Raw genomic sequence first — 15,489 nt, forward strand, 5'->3', positions numbered from 1 at the left:
GGCGCCCCGCCCCGTCCGGCAGCGGCCTCTCTCCCTCCGATCCCCCCGCGCCCGGGACCCCCGGCCCCACTGTTGCGCCAGCTCGTCGGGTCGGGCCATGGGCCCTGCCGCTCGCCCCGCGCTGAGATCGCCGCCGCCGCCGCCTCCGCCGCCGCCCCCGTCGCCGCTGCTGCTGCTGCTGCCCCTGCTGCCGCTGTGGCTGGGCCTGGCGGGGCCCGGGGCCGCGGCGGACGGCAGCGAGCCGGCGGCCGGGGCGGGGCGGGGCGGAGCCCGCGCCGTGCGGGTGGACGTGAGACTGCCGCGCCAGGACGCTCTGGTCCTGGAGGGCGTCAGGATCGGCTCCGAAGCCGACCCGGCGCCCCTGCTGGGCGGTCGCCTGCTGCTGGTGAGCGCTGCTGAGCCATCTGGCCGCATCACTAAACCCCTCTCCCAACCCTCCCTAGAGACCCCGCACCCAGAAGCGACGTTCATCCTCCACCAAGCCCTGACAGTCCAGCGCCCCTCCCCAGGCTCCCCAGGCACTCAGCATTCAGGCTTCCCAAACCTGAGAGCCAGATGCTCTCCGAACTCTGGCCTTGCATCCACTGTGATGACCCCGGCTCCCTCCTCCCAACACCCTGCCTCCCGCTGCTCATGGCCCTTTGCCACACAGATGGACATCGTGGATGCCGAGCAGGAGGCGCCGGTGGAAGGCTGGATTGCAGTGGCATACGTGGGCAAGGAGCAGGTGGCCCAGTTCCACCAGGAGAATAAGGGCAGTGGCCCGCAGGCCTATCCCAAGGCCCTGGTCCAGCAGGTGCAGGGGATGTCTAGGGGGGAGGGGCTGGAGGAAGGGATTCCAAGGCATCTGCTAGAGCCAGGCCCTCCTTAGATGGGCCCTTAAGAGCTTGCAGAGAAGCCCTAGGCCTGGGTGGGTCAGGGCACCCCAGTTTGAAGAATGGAGTCAGTACGGCTTCGAAGCAGGGAGGTGAGAAGAGGCCAGAGAGAGGTTGGGAAGCTTGACCAGGCTCTGAGAGTATGGGATGCGGGGGGAGCTGCTGCTAGCAGCCACTGTGGGGACTGCCCTGCTAGGACCCGGGAAGGCACAGCGCATCTGGAAGGGAGGCAGGAGGAAGGAAGCAGTTTCCACCTTTGACTTCCAGGAGCTTATGGCTAGTCTGTCCAGAGTTTTGCTCACTGCAGGGCCAGGAACTAAGAGCAGCTGGGGCTGCAGGTGGTGAGACAGGTGTGCAGGCAGGGTATATGTTAGCCTCTTGCCTTCTATCCCTCTGCAGATGCGGCGGGCCCTCTTCCTGGGAGCCTCTGCCCTGCTTCTCCTCATCCTGAACCACAACGTGGTCCGAGAGGTAAATCAGATCAGGCGGTGAGGGTAAGCAAGCTGGGGAAAGGGAGACCCAGGCCTGCTGACTTCCTTGTCTCCCTGCAGCTGGACATATCCCAGCTTCTGCTTAGGCCAGTGATCGTCCTCCATTATTCCTCCAATGTCACCAAGCTGTTGGATGCACTGCTGCAGTGAGTTGGCATTTAGACTTCAAAGGACTGACCCTGGGTACAGAGAGCCCCTGGCTCTCCCATAGGCAGAGGGGGCTTGGGACCAAGGTCTTACCTGTTAGCCTTTTTTTTTTTTTTTTTGAGATGGAGTATCACTCTTGTTGCCCAGGCTGGAGTGCAATGGTGCAATCTCGGCTCACTGGAACCTCTGCTTTCCAGGTTCAAGTGATTCTCCTGCCTTAGCCTCTCAGGTAGCTAGGATCAAAGTCATGTGTCACCACACCCAACTAATTTTTTGTATTTTTAGTAGGGACAGGGTTTCACCACGTTGACCAGGCTGGTCTTAAACACCTGACCTCAGGTCCACCTGCCTCGGCCTCCCAAAGTGCTGGGATTACAGGCGTGAGCCCCCGTTGCCACTACTGCTGCTGCTGCCCCTGCTGCCGCTGTGACTGGGCCTGGTAGGGCCCGGCCTAACTGTTAGCTCTTTTTTTTTTTTTTTTTTTTTTGAGATGAAGTCTCGCTCTGTTGCCCAGGCTGGAGTGCGGTGGCGCGATCTCAGCTCACTGCAAGCTCCGCCTCCTGGATTCACGCCATTCTCCTGCCTCAGCCTCCCAAGTAGTTGGGACTATAGGTGCCCACCACGATGCCTGGCTAATTTGTTTGTATTTTTAGTAGAGACGGGGTTTCACCGTGTTAGCCAGGATGGTCTTGATCTGCCGACCTCGTGATCCGCCTGTCTCGGCCTCCCAAAGTGCTGGGATTACAGGCGTGAGCCACCGCGCCTGGCCAACTGTTAGCTTTAAGACTGCCCTTTCGGCTGGGAATGGTGTTTCATGCCTGTAATCCCAGCACTTTGGTAAGCCGAGGAAGGAGTATTACTTGAGTCCAGGAGTTTGATACCAGCCGGGGCAACATGACAAGACTCAGTCTCTACAAAAAAAAATACAAAAATTAGCTGAGTGTGGTGACACATGCCTGTAGTCCCAGCTAATCGGGAGGCTGAAGTGGGAGGATCACTTGAGCCCTGGGGGTAGAGGCTGCAGTGAAATGTGACTGTGCCACTGCACTCCAGCCTGGGTGACAAAGGGAGACCCTGTCTCAAAAACAAACAAACAAACAAAAAAGACTGCCCTTTCCCAGGCTGAAAACTGGGTGAGGGGATGGGAAGGAGGTGCCAGAGCCTGGAGCTTGGAGCAAGGAGGTGGCTCTGTGGGCAGAGGGGACTGGCCCCAGCAAGGAGGAAGGTGGACTCCCTGGGCTTGCAGGCTTCCCTGGCCTGGCTGGTGTGAAAACTGGAAAAACCAATAGAGAGAAAAGGCCTGGGGTAAAGTGGAAGGCCAACAGGGGCGATAGTCATAGGTACCCTTTTCCTGCAGAGCTGGGATTGGGTGGGTCTGGGCCTCTCTTTCCAAGAGTCCTTCCATCTGGCCCTCCCAGGAGGACCCAGGCCACAGCTGAGATCACCAGCGGAGAGTCCCTGTCTGCCAATATTGAGTGGAAGCTGACCTTATGGACCACCTGTGGCCTCTCCAAGGATGGCTATGGAGGATGGCAGGACTTGGTCTGCCTGGGAGGCAGTCGTGCCCAGGAGCAGGTGGGTGCTAGCAGATGACATGGGGCCTAGGGAAAGGAGGCTCATGGGGCCACATACATGGCCTTGTCTTGCAAATCCTGTGGCTTCTCCCTACCGTGGTGGCAAGGACGGCCTGTCCCACCCCACAGGAGTGCTGTGAGTGTTCAGAGACATGGTGCAGGTGGGCGCTCAGTGGGGTGCCTGGGCCAGGTCACGTGCAGTCAGTGTTAGCTGCTGTCCTCACGTTCTGCAGGCATTGGGAAGCCTTATTTTACTGTCTGTAGAATAAAGTTCAGACCCCTTCGCGTGCCTTTCACAGCTCTCTGCATCACTCACTCACTCTGTTTTTCTAGTCCTTTTTCCTATGCTCTGGCCACCCTGTACCAATGACTACACATGCCCTGGCCTTCTGCCACTGGGCCTTGTCTACGCCTGGCTGTAGACGTGGACACCTTTTCTCTCTGTGTCCACACGTCCTAGTCTAGCTAGAACCTTCACAACTCATCCTGCCACCGTTCTTTGGAAAGCCTCGCTCACAGCCCAGCTTGAAGTCCCCTCTCTGCCTCTTGTATCACAGCAAGGCGTGGTCAGGCTGTTCCTGGGCTTCTTGGGACAGCCCATCCTGCTTTGTCTCCTGACAGCCAGGACTGTGTTTTATCGTCTCTGGATTTCCAGCGCTTGGCATCGGGGCATTCAAGGGTATTCTGTCCACAAGCATTTCTTGAGTCCCTGGACTGCTGGGCAGTCACCTCCCAGTCTCCTAGTGTACAGCCTCCAGCAGGTGTTGGCCACCGTGGGCTGTGCAGGGCAACTTCCAGTGGGGCAATCTTGGGATCGAATCCTGGCTCGGAAACATTAGCTGACTGATCTCAGGCTGGGAGTTTCACCTCTCTGGCCTCGGGTTCCTCATTTGTGAACAGGGACGGTATTCTGTGTATCCCTGTCATGGGTAGCCCACACAGGCCTCTGGACAGGTCAGGCATTGGTGAGAGGCCTGGGGTGGGGCTGTGTGCAGTCTGCATGTCGGTCTGGCTGCTCCAGAGGGCAGAGCTGAGCAGCCTTGGCCAGGCTGCAGGCCGAGGTCAAGGTGGTCCCAACCCAATTATTGGGTGGCCATGGCCGCTGAGGTGTCTGACGGGTGGCTGGAGTAGGCATCTCAGTGGCTGGCCTGATGGGCGTTGGGCTCTCAGTCCTGACCCCAGGGCCCAGTCACCATCCCTCCAGCCTCTGGGAGTCCAGAGCAGCAACACTCATGTATCAGGAAGGTCTGATGAACAGCAATGACACGATCTTGGCTCACTGCAGCCTTGACCTCCTGGGCTCAGGTGACACTCCCACCTCAGCCCCCCAAGTAGCTGGAACTACAGGCACATGCCACCATGTCTAGCTAATTTTTGTATTTTTTGTAGAGATGGGGTTTCGCTGTGTCGCCCAGGCTGGTCTCGAACTCCTGAGCTTAGGCAATCTGCCCACCTTGGCCTCCCAAAGTACTGAGATTACAGGTGTGAGCCACCATCCCTGGCTAATGAACCGTTCTTACTGCTCTTCCTGCCCTCCATCCTCACCTGGGGCTCTACAAGGTACATTCCCCAAGATGCACTGAACCTGGGGCACATGGGGCTCCCCAGGATGCAGTGAGCCTGGTGAGGCTGGGTCTCTGGCCTGCAGCAGAGCTTCAGGCTGGCCACACCGTCAGCCCAGCCAGCTGGCTGCTCTGAGGCATGGAGCTGTAGAGCAGGCTCTGCCCTGGAGAACTTACGCCATAATGGCCACTCAGTCCTGGCATGGGGCTCAGGAGTGTCACTTTGTCTCCTGACAGCCAGGGCTATGTTTTATCATCCCTGGATTTCCAACACTTGGCATCAAGGGCATTCAAGGGTATTCTGTCCGCGAGGTTTTTTTTTTTTTTTTGAGACAGCGTTTCACTCTTGCTGCCCAGGCTGGAGTGCAATGGTGCGATCTTGGCTCACTGCAACCTCTGCCTCCTGGGTTCAAGCAACTCTCCTACTTCAGCCTCCCAAGTAGCTGGGACTACAGTCCTGTGCCACCACACACCAGCTAATTTTTTGTATTTTTAGTAGAGACGGGGTTTCTCCATGTTGGTCAGGCTGGTCTTGAACTCTCGACCTCAGGTGATCTGCCCGCTTTGGCCTCCCACAGTGCTGGGATTACAGGCCTGCGAGCTACCGCGGCCGGCCCACAAGCATTTCTTGAGTTACTTCTCTGCCATGCAGTGATGCCCCAGTCTCCTGGTATACAGCCCCCAGCAGGTGTTGGCCAACTGGGCTGCTCTAGCCCTGGGCTCATGGGGGCCCAGTCTGGAGAGGAGATAGGCCAGAGACATGCTGTCACTGCTGGGGTGAGCACAGAGCTGGTGGTGACCCCGGGACCCTCTAGGGCATGGTAAAGGCACTCAGCCTGGGGCTTGGGGACAGCTTCCTAGAACAGTTGGCACTGCCCAGCTGCAGCTGGAGGAGAGAAGAGGGCAGGATGGAGAGGGGAGTTGGGGCTCACAGACACTTCCCAGTGAGGGCCCCCAGAGCACCTCCACTCTGAGCAGAGCAATGGCCTGTGGCACTAGCAGCACCCAGGCTTGTCTAGAGCTGTGAGCTCTTCACATCAGGTCATTTCTCAGCCCCTCTTCCCCACATGACGGTGGATGAACTTAAGCATCGGTCAGGGAAGAACACGATGGCAGAGCAGCACTCAGCTGCAGAGAGCTTTGAAGTGAATGTGTGTATTAGTCCTAAGACATCCACAGACCCTGTGCAGAGGCGCACCTGAGGGAGCGTGCTGTGTTTTGCTTACTCCGCCGCACCATCTCGTGAGCCAGCTGTTGAGTAGTCAGAGCCCAGCAGCCACACCACATCTGGGGCGAGTTGAGTCAAGATCCTTGTTGTTCCCTCAGTCACTCTGAGGCTGCCCAGGGGCCTGAGGCCCCCAGGCTTTACAGTGTTCTCTCAGTCACATTTCCTTTCCAGATTCACTCATTCCACAAAGATGATGGGAGGTACTGGGTTAGAGTGGTGGCCACATCAGCTATGGTTACCTCCCACAGATAGGAGCACACAGACCCCCAAGGGCAGCTGCAAGACAACGCTGGGTAGAGCAGGTGTGAGGAGGGCGGGGCAGCCGGAGGTTAGGGGGCACATTCACCCGGCCGTAAGAGGTCAGGGAGCTTCTAGAGCAAGATGTGGTGGAGGCAGTAGCTGAGAAAAGGGATAAGGTGGAAGAGGGTTCCCAAGACAGGGAACAGTATGGAGAGGCACAGACACGGGAGGGAGCCAGGAGCACAGGACACTGAGAGGAGGCAGGTGGCACTACAGGGAAGGAGCTCAGGCAGGGGAGCTGCGGGACCTGGTGTACAGGAGAGAACCCTCTGGCTGTGGGTGGGAAATGGGTGGCAAGGAGGGCATGAGAGACCACCCCCCAACCCAGGAGAACAAAGCAACAGGCCTTGGGGGCTGGCTCCCTCCCGTACTGGGGGGTGTGAACGTTCAGGCTGGATGGGTGAGTGGGTGATGGCAGGGCCTGAGAAAGCCGATCAGGAGGAAGTGCAGGAGGATGGGGGTGGGAGTGTGAGCAGGTCCCAGGGTGGGTGCTAGGTTGCTGGGTGCTGGGTTGGGGAGTCTCTGAGGCTACCAGATAGAAGCTTCTGTGTGTGCAAAACATCAGGTTTGTTGCCCAGAGAGCCCTGGGCTGGGAATGGATGTGGCTCCTCTTGAAGCTGGATGGGAAAACGTGTAGGGCAGAGTGAGTGATCCTGAGAAGCACACAGTGGGAGGGACGGAGCCTTCGGAAGAGGAAGCTGGGGACTGCAGGGACACAGAGGCCATCAGCACACCTCACCTGCCTGCTCCCTGGCGTTCCTGGGGGTAGATGTTCCTAAGGGAGGCGTGTGGGGGCGGCCCCGTGTCCCTGATGACTGCTTCCCTCCCCAGAAGCCCCTGCAGCAGCTGTGGAATGCCATCCTACTGGTGGCCATGCTCCTGTGCACAGGCCTTGTGGTCCAGGCCCAGCGGCAGGCGTCGCGGCAGAGCCAGCGGGAGCTCGGAGGCCAGGTGAGAGCCAGCCCCAGGGAGCCCCAGAGCCCTCAGCCCTTGGGCCTGCAAGACTGTGCCTGTCCTCTCCCCACAGGTGGACCTGTTTAAGCGCCGCGTGGTGCGGAGACTGGCATCCCTCAAGACACGGCGCTGCCGGCTGAGCAGGGCGGCGCAGGGCCTCCCGGAGCCGGGTGTTGAGACCTGTGCCGTGTGCCTGGACTACTTCTGCAACAAGCAGGCTAGTGCCCTGGGTAGAGACCAGCCATCAGCTCACCTGTGATGCCTCCCACCTTACTCCCAGGACCTTGGAACCACCCCCACCAGGCCCTTCTCCTTCAGCCCCCAGGGCTACAGAGCAGAATTTCAGTGGGGTGGGGGAAGCGGTGAGGTTTCAGTTCCCCAGCTGAGGCGAGGGGCATGGGACCAGGCACCCCCATGTGGAGTCCTGCTTCAGTGGCCTGAGACCTTCCTCTCCCACCCCTGTAGTGGCTCCGGGTGCTGCCCTGTAAGCACGAGTTTCACCGAGACTGTGTGGACCCCTGGCTGATGCTCCAGCAGACCTGCCCACTGTGCAAATTCAACGTCCTGGGTGAGCACCAGGGGCAGGGGCCCTTGGCCTACTCCGCCTGCTCCTCACCTGATGCCTCCCTCCCTGTTCTTCTTCCTCTCCCTTGCAGGGAACCGCTACTCTGATGATTAGCTGCCCAGCTGGACTCTGCACGTGGGGATGGACCCTTCCTGCCTGCTCCCCGGTCCTCAGCCTGGGCTCCCAGGACAGGACAGGATGGGACAGCAGGATAGACAGGACAGCAAGCCCATTGGGTGGGAGGAAGGATGAGGGCCCCACTGTGTCCATACTGGGAAGGGGGGCTCCACAGCTACAGGCTGAGGATCTAGGGCCGGGACCTGTCAGTCAAGGAAGAGGTCACTTTAAGACCTTCTCTATAATCCTGTGACATGAGTCTGCCCTCCTCACAGGCAGCTCCCAGGTCAATAGGGAAGGAGAATATGGGGCCAGTGTAGCTGTTCCCAGGGTTCTGGGAGCTCCCTGTGGCCTGTCTGGGAATCCCTGGAGGCTGAGACTACAGTGGCCAGGTTTTGTGCTTATTTATTGGGGGGTGGGTTGAGGGAGGAGCTATCTGGCCTTGGGGTACCCTGGCCTGACCGTCTTTCAGGATACGTCTTGGTCAAGGCTGTCTGCCTGTTGCCCTTGGTCCTTGGGCACTGGGAGCCATGGGTGCCACTGCCCGTCCAGCCTGGCTCCCTTCCTGGGCCTGGCTAGGACCAGAGGCCTTAGATCCTGTTCTGGACTCCTTGGCTGCGGCTTTGTGTTGCCGACCGGGATACTCGAAGCCACAGGATCAATGTAGTGCCTCATCCAGGGGCATCCATTTTTTTTTTTTCAAAGAGTTGGGGTAGGGAAGGTTTAATAGTAAAATAAACGTGGCTATATTTTAACATAAGATGTAAAATGTGTATGGGTGTATTAAGATTTTAAAGTTATCTTAGGTTCTACTGCCTGTGGTAGAGGGAATTCTGAGATGGCCCCCAAGATGTCCCCCTGCCACCTGCCGTGAACATGTCTTGCATTAATATAATCTCTGGAACTGTGACTCAAAGGGATTTTATTTATTTATTTTTATTTTTTGAGATGGAGTTTCGCTCTTGTTGCTGAGGCTGGAGTGCAATGACACGATCTCAGCTCACTGCAACCTCCGCCTCCCGGATTCAAGCGATTCTCCTGCCTCAGCCTCCCAAGTAGCTGGGATTACAGGCATGCATCACCATGCCCAGCTAATTTTATATTTTTAGTAGAGATGGGGTTTCTCCATGTTGGTCAGGCTGGTCTCGAACTCCCGACCTCAGGTGATCCACCTGCCTCGGCCTCCAAAAGTGCCGGGATTACAGACATGAGCCACCACGCCCGGCTTCTTGGAGGGATTTTACGCCCATGGTAGGGTTGTCTTATGGCAAGCTGACCTGAAGATAGGGAAAGTATTTGAGTGAGCCTTGCCCTAACCACATGAGCCTATTCATAGTAGTTTTCTGCTGGTAGAAGAGGAGGAAGTCAGGGATTTGAAGCATGTAGGGGATTCAGTGCATGAGAAATCCTCTGTTGCTGACTTGAAGATGGAGGGAGCCCCATGGTAAGTGGGTAGCCTCTAGGAGCTGAGAGAGGATCTGGCTTACAGCCAGCCAGCGAGGACACAGGGACCTCAGTCCCATGGCTGCAAGGATCAGAATTCTGCCAAGTGGAGCTCGGAAGCCAGTTCTTCCCCAGAACCGGCAGAAAGGAACGCAATCTGGTAGATGCCTCAATTTCAGCCCTCTGGGACCCCGAGCAAAAATACCCAGCCACACAGAATCTGGACTTGTGACCTCTAGAACTGGGAGCTAATGAATACATGGCTGCGGAGTTGGTGAGGTCCTACCCCTGGACTTGGGCACAGGCCTCCTGGCTCAGGGTGCTGAGGGTTGGTGCTCCCCTGAGAGGGGGGTGCCCGGGGCACCCCAGCCTCCCTCAGGATCTCCCGGGCCCCTCAGAAGCAGGAAATTGGACTGACCAAGGCTATGGTAGCTCAGCTATATACATGGCCCCTCTTGACCCTTCTCTCTGAACTGAAGCGCTCTGACGGCCTCTTCACCAAGGGAAAATGCTTCAGGCATCTGGGAGCATGTACCCTGAGAAGGCCTCAGCAAGTTTTTGGAGACTGTCCTTCACAGGTGAAGTGGCTCAGGGCAGGCTGGTGGCTTCATGAGGAAAACCCCAGAGTCCTGGCCGCATGGCATTCTGGACTGAAGAGACCCCCAAGGGACAGGGATGGGAAAGGGAGGGTGTCCTCTACTTGGGGGAGGCCTTGCCCTGCCTTCAGTGGCCTCCTGGGGCTATGACCTCCAGGATTTAGAGAAACCTTCATGACGGTCACCATTTCCTCAAGGCAAGGAGTTCCGCAGTGAAAGGAGGTGTGACCTCTTGGGTCCTTAATGTGGCCAGCACAGGTCCAGAACCAGGGTGGGAGGCTGAAGGTGTCGCTGCCCGCTGCCTGATTCAGATGTCCTCACTGGCCCTTCCCCTGTCCACTCCCACCCGACCCCCTTCTGAGTCAGTGCAGGCCACTGAGCCCAGGTTCACCCCTCGTCCCTTGCTCTGGGGAAAGATGGCCCTTCACCTAGCCCAGGCCCTAGGGGCTTCCTCTGCCCTGGGTGTACTCTCCTATCCCACAGCCTCTGTCGGGAGGGAAGCAGGAAGGCCCCTTTTACTGAGGGCGCATAGTGCCAGGACTCTGCTGACTGACTGAACTGCATGGCTGGGGACTCAGTGGCCCCTGCCCAGGACGGGGAAGAAAGGGCTCTTTCCTTGGCTCAGTCATACTGTGAGGCCAAGACTGCTGTGGGCCAATGGCCGGGGCTTTATTACGGCGGGTGGGCTGCCAGCCACCTGCCATCCAGCCTCAGCACTGCCACAGGCTACATGGGCCGCTCCTGGGGCTGGTGTGCAGAGCTGGCCTGTCCCCGGCCAGGTGACAGTCTCTTCCTCAGCCTGACCAAGGCCTTGATGGGGTTCTGGGTGCAGGTATCCAAGTGGGTCACACCCTCCAGCAAGGACTTGCTGGGCTGGCTGCAGGGCTGCCGAGGTGGGGATGCGCAGGGCTGCTGCCGAGGTGGGGATGCGCAGGGCTGCTGCCGAGGTGGGGATGCGCAGGGCTGCTGCCGAGGTGGGGATGCGCAGGGCTGCTGCCGAGGTGGGGATGCGCAGGGCTGCTGCCGAGGTGGGGATGCGCAGGGCTGCTGCCGAGGTGGGGATGCGCAGGGCTGCCGAGGTGGGGATGCGCGGGGCTGGCCCAGCAGGGTCCTGCCCGTCTTGCTGCCAGGAAGGTGCTGTCTGCCCAAGGGCCTGAAGGAAAACCAGATCCAAGATCCCCTGTGAGTGCGGGGGATGCTCCACCCAGCTGCCCCACCTCCGGTAAAGCCTCACTCACCCTGGGGATGTGCTCTGGGCCTGGACTGGCTGTGTTGCTCCCTGGGTTCCCTTGCTAGAAGGGGACCAGAGCCGGTCCTGCGGGATCAGCTACAAAAAAGAAAAAGCCAGTCTTAGAAGGGTTCAGGAGTCCCCTCCCCACTGTTCAGAGAGGGTGTCGGAGCCAGGGATGGGGAGGGAAGGGCCAGGTGTGTATCTAGGGGCCCTTCCACCTAGGGGCGGGGCCTAGGAAGCCTTCCAGGGCCTGTTCTCAGCTGCAGAGCCTCAGGCAGGCAGCAATTAAGGGGAGGTTTCTTTCTGACATGGCCTTTTTTTTTTTTTTTTTTTTTTAGAAACAGGGTCTCATATCATCCAGGCTGGTCTCAAACTCCTGGGTTCGAGTGATCTGCCTGCCTCTCAAATTGTTGGGATTACAGGCATGAGCTGCCACGCCCGACCCCTGACAAGGCTTCTTGTTGCACCTGAAGGCATGAATGGCTATAGAGGGGATATGGGACTGGAAGGCACTGGATCCGTAACATCCTCACGCCTTCTGGAAATGTGAAAAATGTTTCACAAAAGCACAGCCTAAGGCCTCATGTGATGAGGTGGGCTCTCCACAAGTTCCCCCGGCAGAGTCTGAAGACCTCTGCTGGGCAGAGGCTTCCTCCTGGTCTCCAAGGGCCCGCCCTCTCAGGCCCACCTTGAGGCCACCCTGCTGGGCCACTTCCCGGATTTTGGACAGCATTGATTGGAGCCGCCCGTTCTCCTCCTGTAGGACCTGGATGCGGATGTCGTTGGCCTGCACTTGCCTCTCCATGTGATCTGTGACGTTGCCAGAGTCTGTGGGACATGTTATCTGGGATTCCACGCTGCTGGATCTGCCTCCTGTGCCCAATGGGACAGGACCTTAGAAGGGAGGCACACCAGCTTGGGTGGGTGGCCCGGCAGGCGCAAGGGAGCTGTGTAGTGCACCAGGCCTCCCAGCTCATCTTCCTTCTCCAGAGGCCTTATTCCCCCTTCCCTCTCCCCTCACCTGCTGGGAAGATGACCATATTATAAAATCTGAGAGCTGGGTGGGACCTAGAGCTCTCAAAAGACTTAGCAAGGCCGGGCGCGGTGGCTCATGCCTGTTATCCCAGCATTTTGGGAGGCCGAGGTGGGTGGATCATGAGGTCAAGAGATCGAGACCATCCTGGCCAACATGGTGAAAGCCCGTCTCTACTAAAAAATACAAACATTAGCTGGGGTGTGGTGGCGGCGCCTGTAGTCCCAGCTACACAGGAGGCTGAGGCAGGAGAATCACTTGAACCCAGGAGGCGGAGGTTGCAGTGAGCTGAGATTGCGCCACTGCACTCCAGCCTGGCGACAGAGTGAGACTCCATCTCAAAAAAACAAAACAAAACAAAAAAGACTTAGCAAATAAGCAGGAGAGGAGAGTGAATCTCTCTGACAAGGCCCCCTGTTTTGGACAGGCTAGAGCCAAAGTGAGCTGTCCAAGGTCACACGGCCAGCTCAAGCGTGGGAATGGCAAGGCTGCGCTTCCCCTGCTTTTGTGATGGATGCTTCCTTCTGGCTCCATGAGCCTGGGGGAATTGCTGCCCCTTCTGGTTCAGTTTCCTGCTTTGTAAAAAGGGGCTATGACCTGCCTCACAGGGTGGTTGAGAAGGGGACAGAAGGGCCTGGATGATGTCTCACGAGCAGCTAACTGGAGATCTTCCTGCCAGCTCTGCAAATGGATTTGCCCCAGCGCTTTAGGGGTCTGGAGAGGCTGGGAGAATCCAAGTCACCTGATATCCAATCCTGTGCCAAGACGGGTACCTAGCACTCCTGTACCATGGGGTCCAGGACAGTGGGCAGCTGGGGGCTGTGTCCTTGGGACTAGTCCCATGGTGTGGTTTGGGGACCCATTCCAAGAACCAAGAAGGGAGACACAGAGAAGTCAAGCAAGAATTAGCATGTGATGTGGTAAAAAGCATGGTCTGTGGGGACAACCAGAGCTGTGTCTGGGTTTGGCTGCTGTGGCTAGAGGCAGTCACATCACCGTTGGGCTTTCACATCCCTCTCTATGCAGAGTGGATGACGCATGAAGCGCTTGCGTGCCGTGGTGGGTCCACAGGGGCTGCACTGCTGGCCGCCTGGCTTTCCACCCTTGCTGCACGCTAGGGAACTGCAGTCCCCAGTGTCCTGGCCACATGAGCCCTCAGCTGCCGGCCCTGAGCCCCAGCATGCCCTTGGCACCATCCCCAGTCCCCTACCATGGATCTGGATCTGGGTCTCAGTGGGCTGGTGCAGGTCTGGGAAGGCCACCAGCAGCCGCTCCCGCTCCCTCAGCTCCACCAGCTCCCGCTCTAGCTCCAGGATGGTTAGCCGCAGGTCCGTAGTCGCCTGCTCCAGGCCTTGCTTCTCCCTCTGCAGGCTCTGCAGCAGCTCCTGGGGCAGGGGGAGGCTCAGGCCTGGCTCCTGAATGAGCCACATGGCACTAAGCGCCCCTGGGGCACCGTCCCCTGCAGGCACTCAGTTGGCCAGAGACTTCTCCAGCAAAAAGGAAGACCCCCACTCTCACCTGCTGGGCCCTGAGCTGGCATTGCCCCTGCTCCCGCTCGCTCTGCAGCTGCTCCTCCACGTGGGCCCGCTGGGCCTCAGCCTCATCCAGGCTGCCCCGCAGCTCCTCACGTTCCTGGTCCAGGCTGTCCAGCTGCTTTAGCAGGGCTCGCTGCTTGGCCTGCAGAGACTAAGCAGGAACAGACAAGCAGGGAGGCTGTGAGACCCACAGGGCTAGGCCCAGCCATGTGGAACTAAGGAGTCTATAGCATCTACTACCCCCCCGCTGCTACCCCCCCTGGGGCGTGTGTCTGTGTCTAGGGAACATTGGTCACACACATGGAAGGGCAGGGGTTGGGGGAAGCTGGCAGCAGGCAGATGCACACCAGACCTGGTCAAGGGCAGGACCCCAGCTTGAAGACCCTGGCCCTTGGAACGTAGTTGGCTGACTCTGGGGGTCTCACCCCCACTTCCTTCCAGTCACACGGAGACCCCACTTGGAGAGGAATTCTGGGAACTAAGTTTTTCTTCTCCTTGGGTCTCCAGTGTCACATCATCCCATGTCACTGAAGCCCACATTTCCTAACACCCACTGAATGGAAAGCAGGAAGAACTAATGCTGGACTGCTCAGAGTCCTGGCTCCATCTCTCACTAGCTATGTGGCCTTGGGCAACTTCCTTAACCTCAATAAGGCTCAGTTTCCTCATTCATAAAATGGGGGTGACAATAGTATCTACCTCCTGTTGCTGTAGCGAGGAGTAAGCATCAGAGTCTGTGGCTCCTGAAGCCTGGGTCACAGCAGACACCTGATACATGGTGGCTGTGACAGTTTACAAGGCAGAGAACAGCACCCACTTGGGGTAGAAAGGCTTCCCCTACCCTGGGCCCATGTCTGACCCTGAGAACTCTCAACTGAACTCCTGGCTCCTTGCTGAGCTTTTGAGGGTGGACCCAGCCAGGACAGCCCCCAGACCTGCCCCTTTCACTGGGCAACAGATCACCTACTCCCTCAACCACACTTCTGAGGACTCCTGTGAGGCTCCATTGCCCAGAGCACAGCTGTGGGCCCTGGCTCACCCTCTGCCCACCCTATCCTTCCCCTGGCTGATGGGTTAATTGCCTGTCACGGGCGTCCAGCTCAAAGGCCACCTCCTCCTAGAAGCCATTCTGGATTCCCATGGCAGATGTGGCCATCCCTCCCTGCACCCCTTAGCCATCTGGCAGGAGAGTGTGGCACACCTGTTCATCTTTGCTTGTAGGGCACTCCTCCAGACTGAGGCCTCACTGGGCAGTATCTGTCCCTGGATCACTGTTCCCCCAGTGCCTGGCTCAGGGCAGACTCTCTGTAAAGATGAGTCAACCCCCACACCTGGAGGTATCTCAGGGAGCAGGTACCCAATACAGATGAGCCCCCATTCCCTGACAGTGGAGCCCTCTCTCCCTGCAGCCTACATTGCAGGTGCCCAGGCTGGCAAGGGCCCCGGCCTCACCTCCTGGTGGCGGACCATGCTGTCAACACGGGCCTTCTCCTTATCCAGCTCCGTGCTGGCCCAGCAGATCTGCTGGCCAGCGCCCTCCAGCCGACCCACCAACAGCTGCACCTGCTCCTCCAGCTGCTGCACCTGCCTCTCTGCTGCCGCCCTGCGCTCGCCTTCCTCCTGCAGCTGCTGGGCCTTTGTCTCTGCAGCATTGAGTGGACGTGGGATGGTAGGGCAGGGGAGCGCTGTACTACCTTAGACCCAGGACAGGAGCTCACATCCCATCTCTGGGCCTCAGAGTCCTCAGGAACAAAATGGGGCTCTAGACCCTGCCTGAGGTGGGTTTGGAAAATAGAAGGTGCTTTCTGGGTAGGAGGTGGCACCCCAGTTTGGTCATC

At 58.4% G+C, this 15,489-nt stretch overlaps 3 protein-coding genes across 15 annotated transcripts in view; 2 read left to right on the forward strand and 1 right to left on the reverse strand.

Annotated features, from left to right (window-relative positions):
• RNF215 (ring finger protein 215) lies at positions 1 to 8,582 on the forward strand. The gene is made up of 9 exons (XM_050806755.1): positions 1 to 385; positions 653 to 796; positions 1,275 to 1,346; positions 1,427 to 1,512; positions 2,932 to 3,088; positions 7,009 to 7,128; positions 7,205 to 7,348; positions 7,597 to 7,699; positions 7,788 to 8,582. Exons 1-9 carry the CDS (start codon positions 98 to 100, stop codon positions 7,808 to 7,810), a joined length of 1,137 nt encoding a protein of 378 aa, XP_050662712.1. The 5' UTR covers positions 1 to 97; the 3' UTR covers positions 7,811 to 8,582.
• The window catches only part of TBC1D10A (TBC1 domain family member 10A), a 139,871-nt gene that overhangs the window by 45,423 nt on the left and 78,959 nt on the right, over positions 1 to 15,489 (forward strand). The window lies entirely within an intron of this gene.
• The window catches only part of CCDC157 (coiled-coil domain containing 157), a 21,498-nt gene continuing 14,093 nt past the window's right edge, over positions 8,085 to 15,489 (reverse strand). The window contains exons 7-14 of one of the 13 annotated variants that reach the window (XM_050806715.1): positions 15,104 to 15,294; positions 13,635 to 13,802; positions 13,327 to 13,501; positions 11,772 to 11,956; positions 11,091 to 11,179; positions 10,932 to 11,005; positions 10,791 to 10,826; positions 8,085 to 10,760 (exon numbers count right to left, since the gene is read on the reverse strand). In XM_050806715.1, the coding sequence (XP_050662672.1) occupies positions 10,579 to 10,760; positions 10,791 to 10,826; positions 10,932 to 11,005; positions 11,091 to 11,179; positions 11,772 to 11,956; positions 13,327 to 13,501; positions 13,635 to 13,802; positions 15,104 to 15,294 (1,100 nt within the window). In that variant the 3' untranslated portion in view covers positions 8,085 to 10,578. Of the gene's footprint in view, positions 10,881 to 10,907; positions 11,006 to 11,090; positions 11,180 to 11,771; positions 11,957 to 13,326; positions 13,502 to 13,634; positions 13,803 to 15,103; positions 15,295 to 15,489 lie in introns of all 13 variants that reach the window. The other 12 variants (XM_050806714.1, XM_050806711.1, XM_050806713.1 and 9 more) reach the window with 12 other exon arrangements.

This window comes from Macaca thibetana, chromosome 10 (genome assembly GCF_024542745.1).
Source record: "Macaca thibetana thibetana isolate TM-01 chromosome 10, ASM2454274v1, whole genome shotgun sequence".
In the NCBI taxonomy this organism is placed as follows: domain Eukaryota; kingdom Metazoa; phylum Chordata; class Mammalia; order Primates; family Cercopithecidae; genus Macaca; species Macaca thibetana.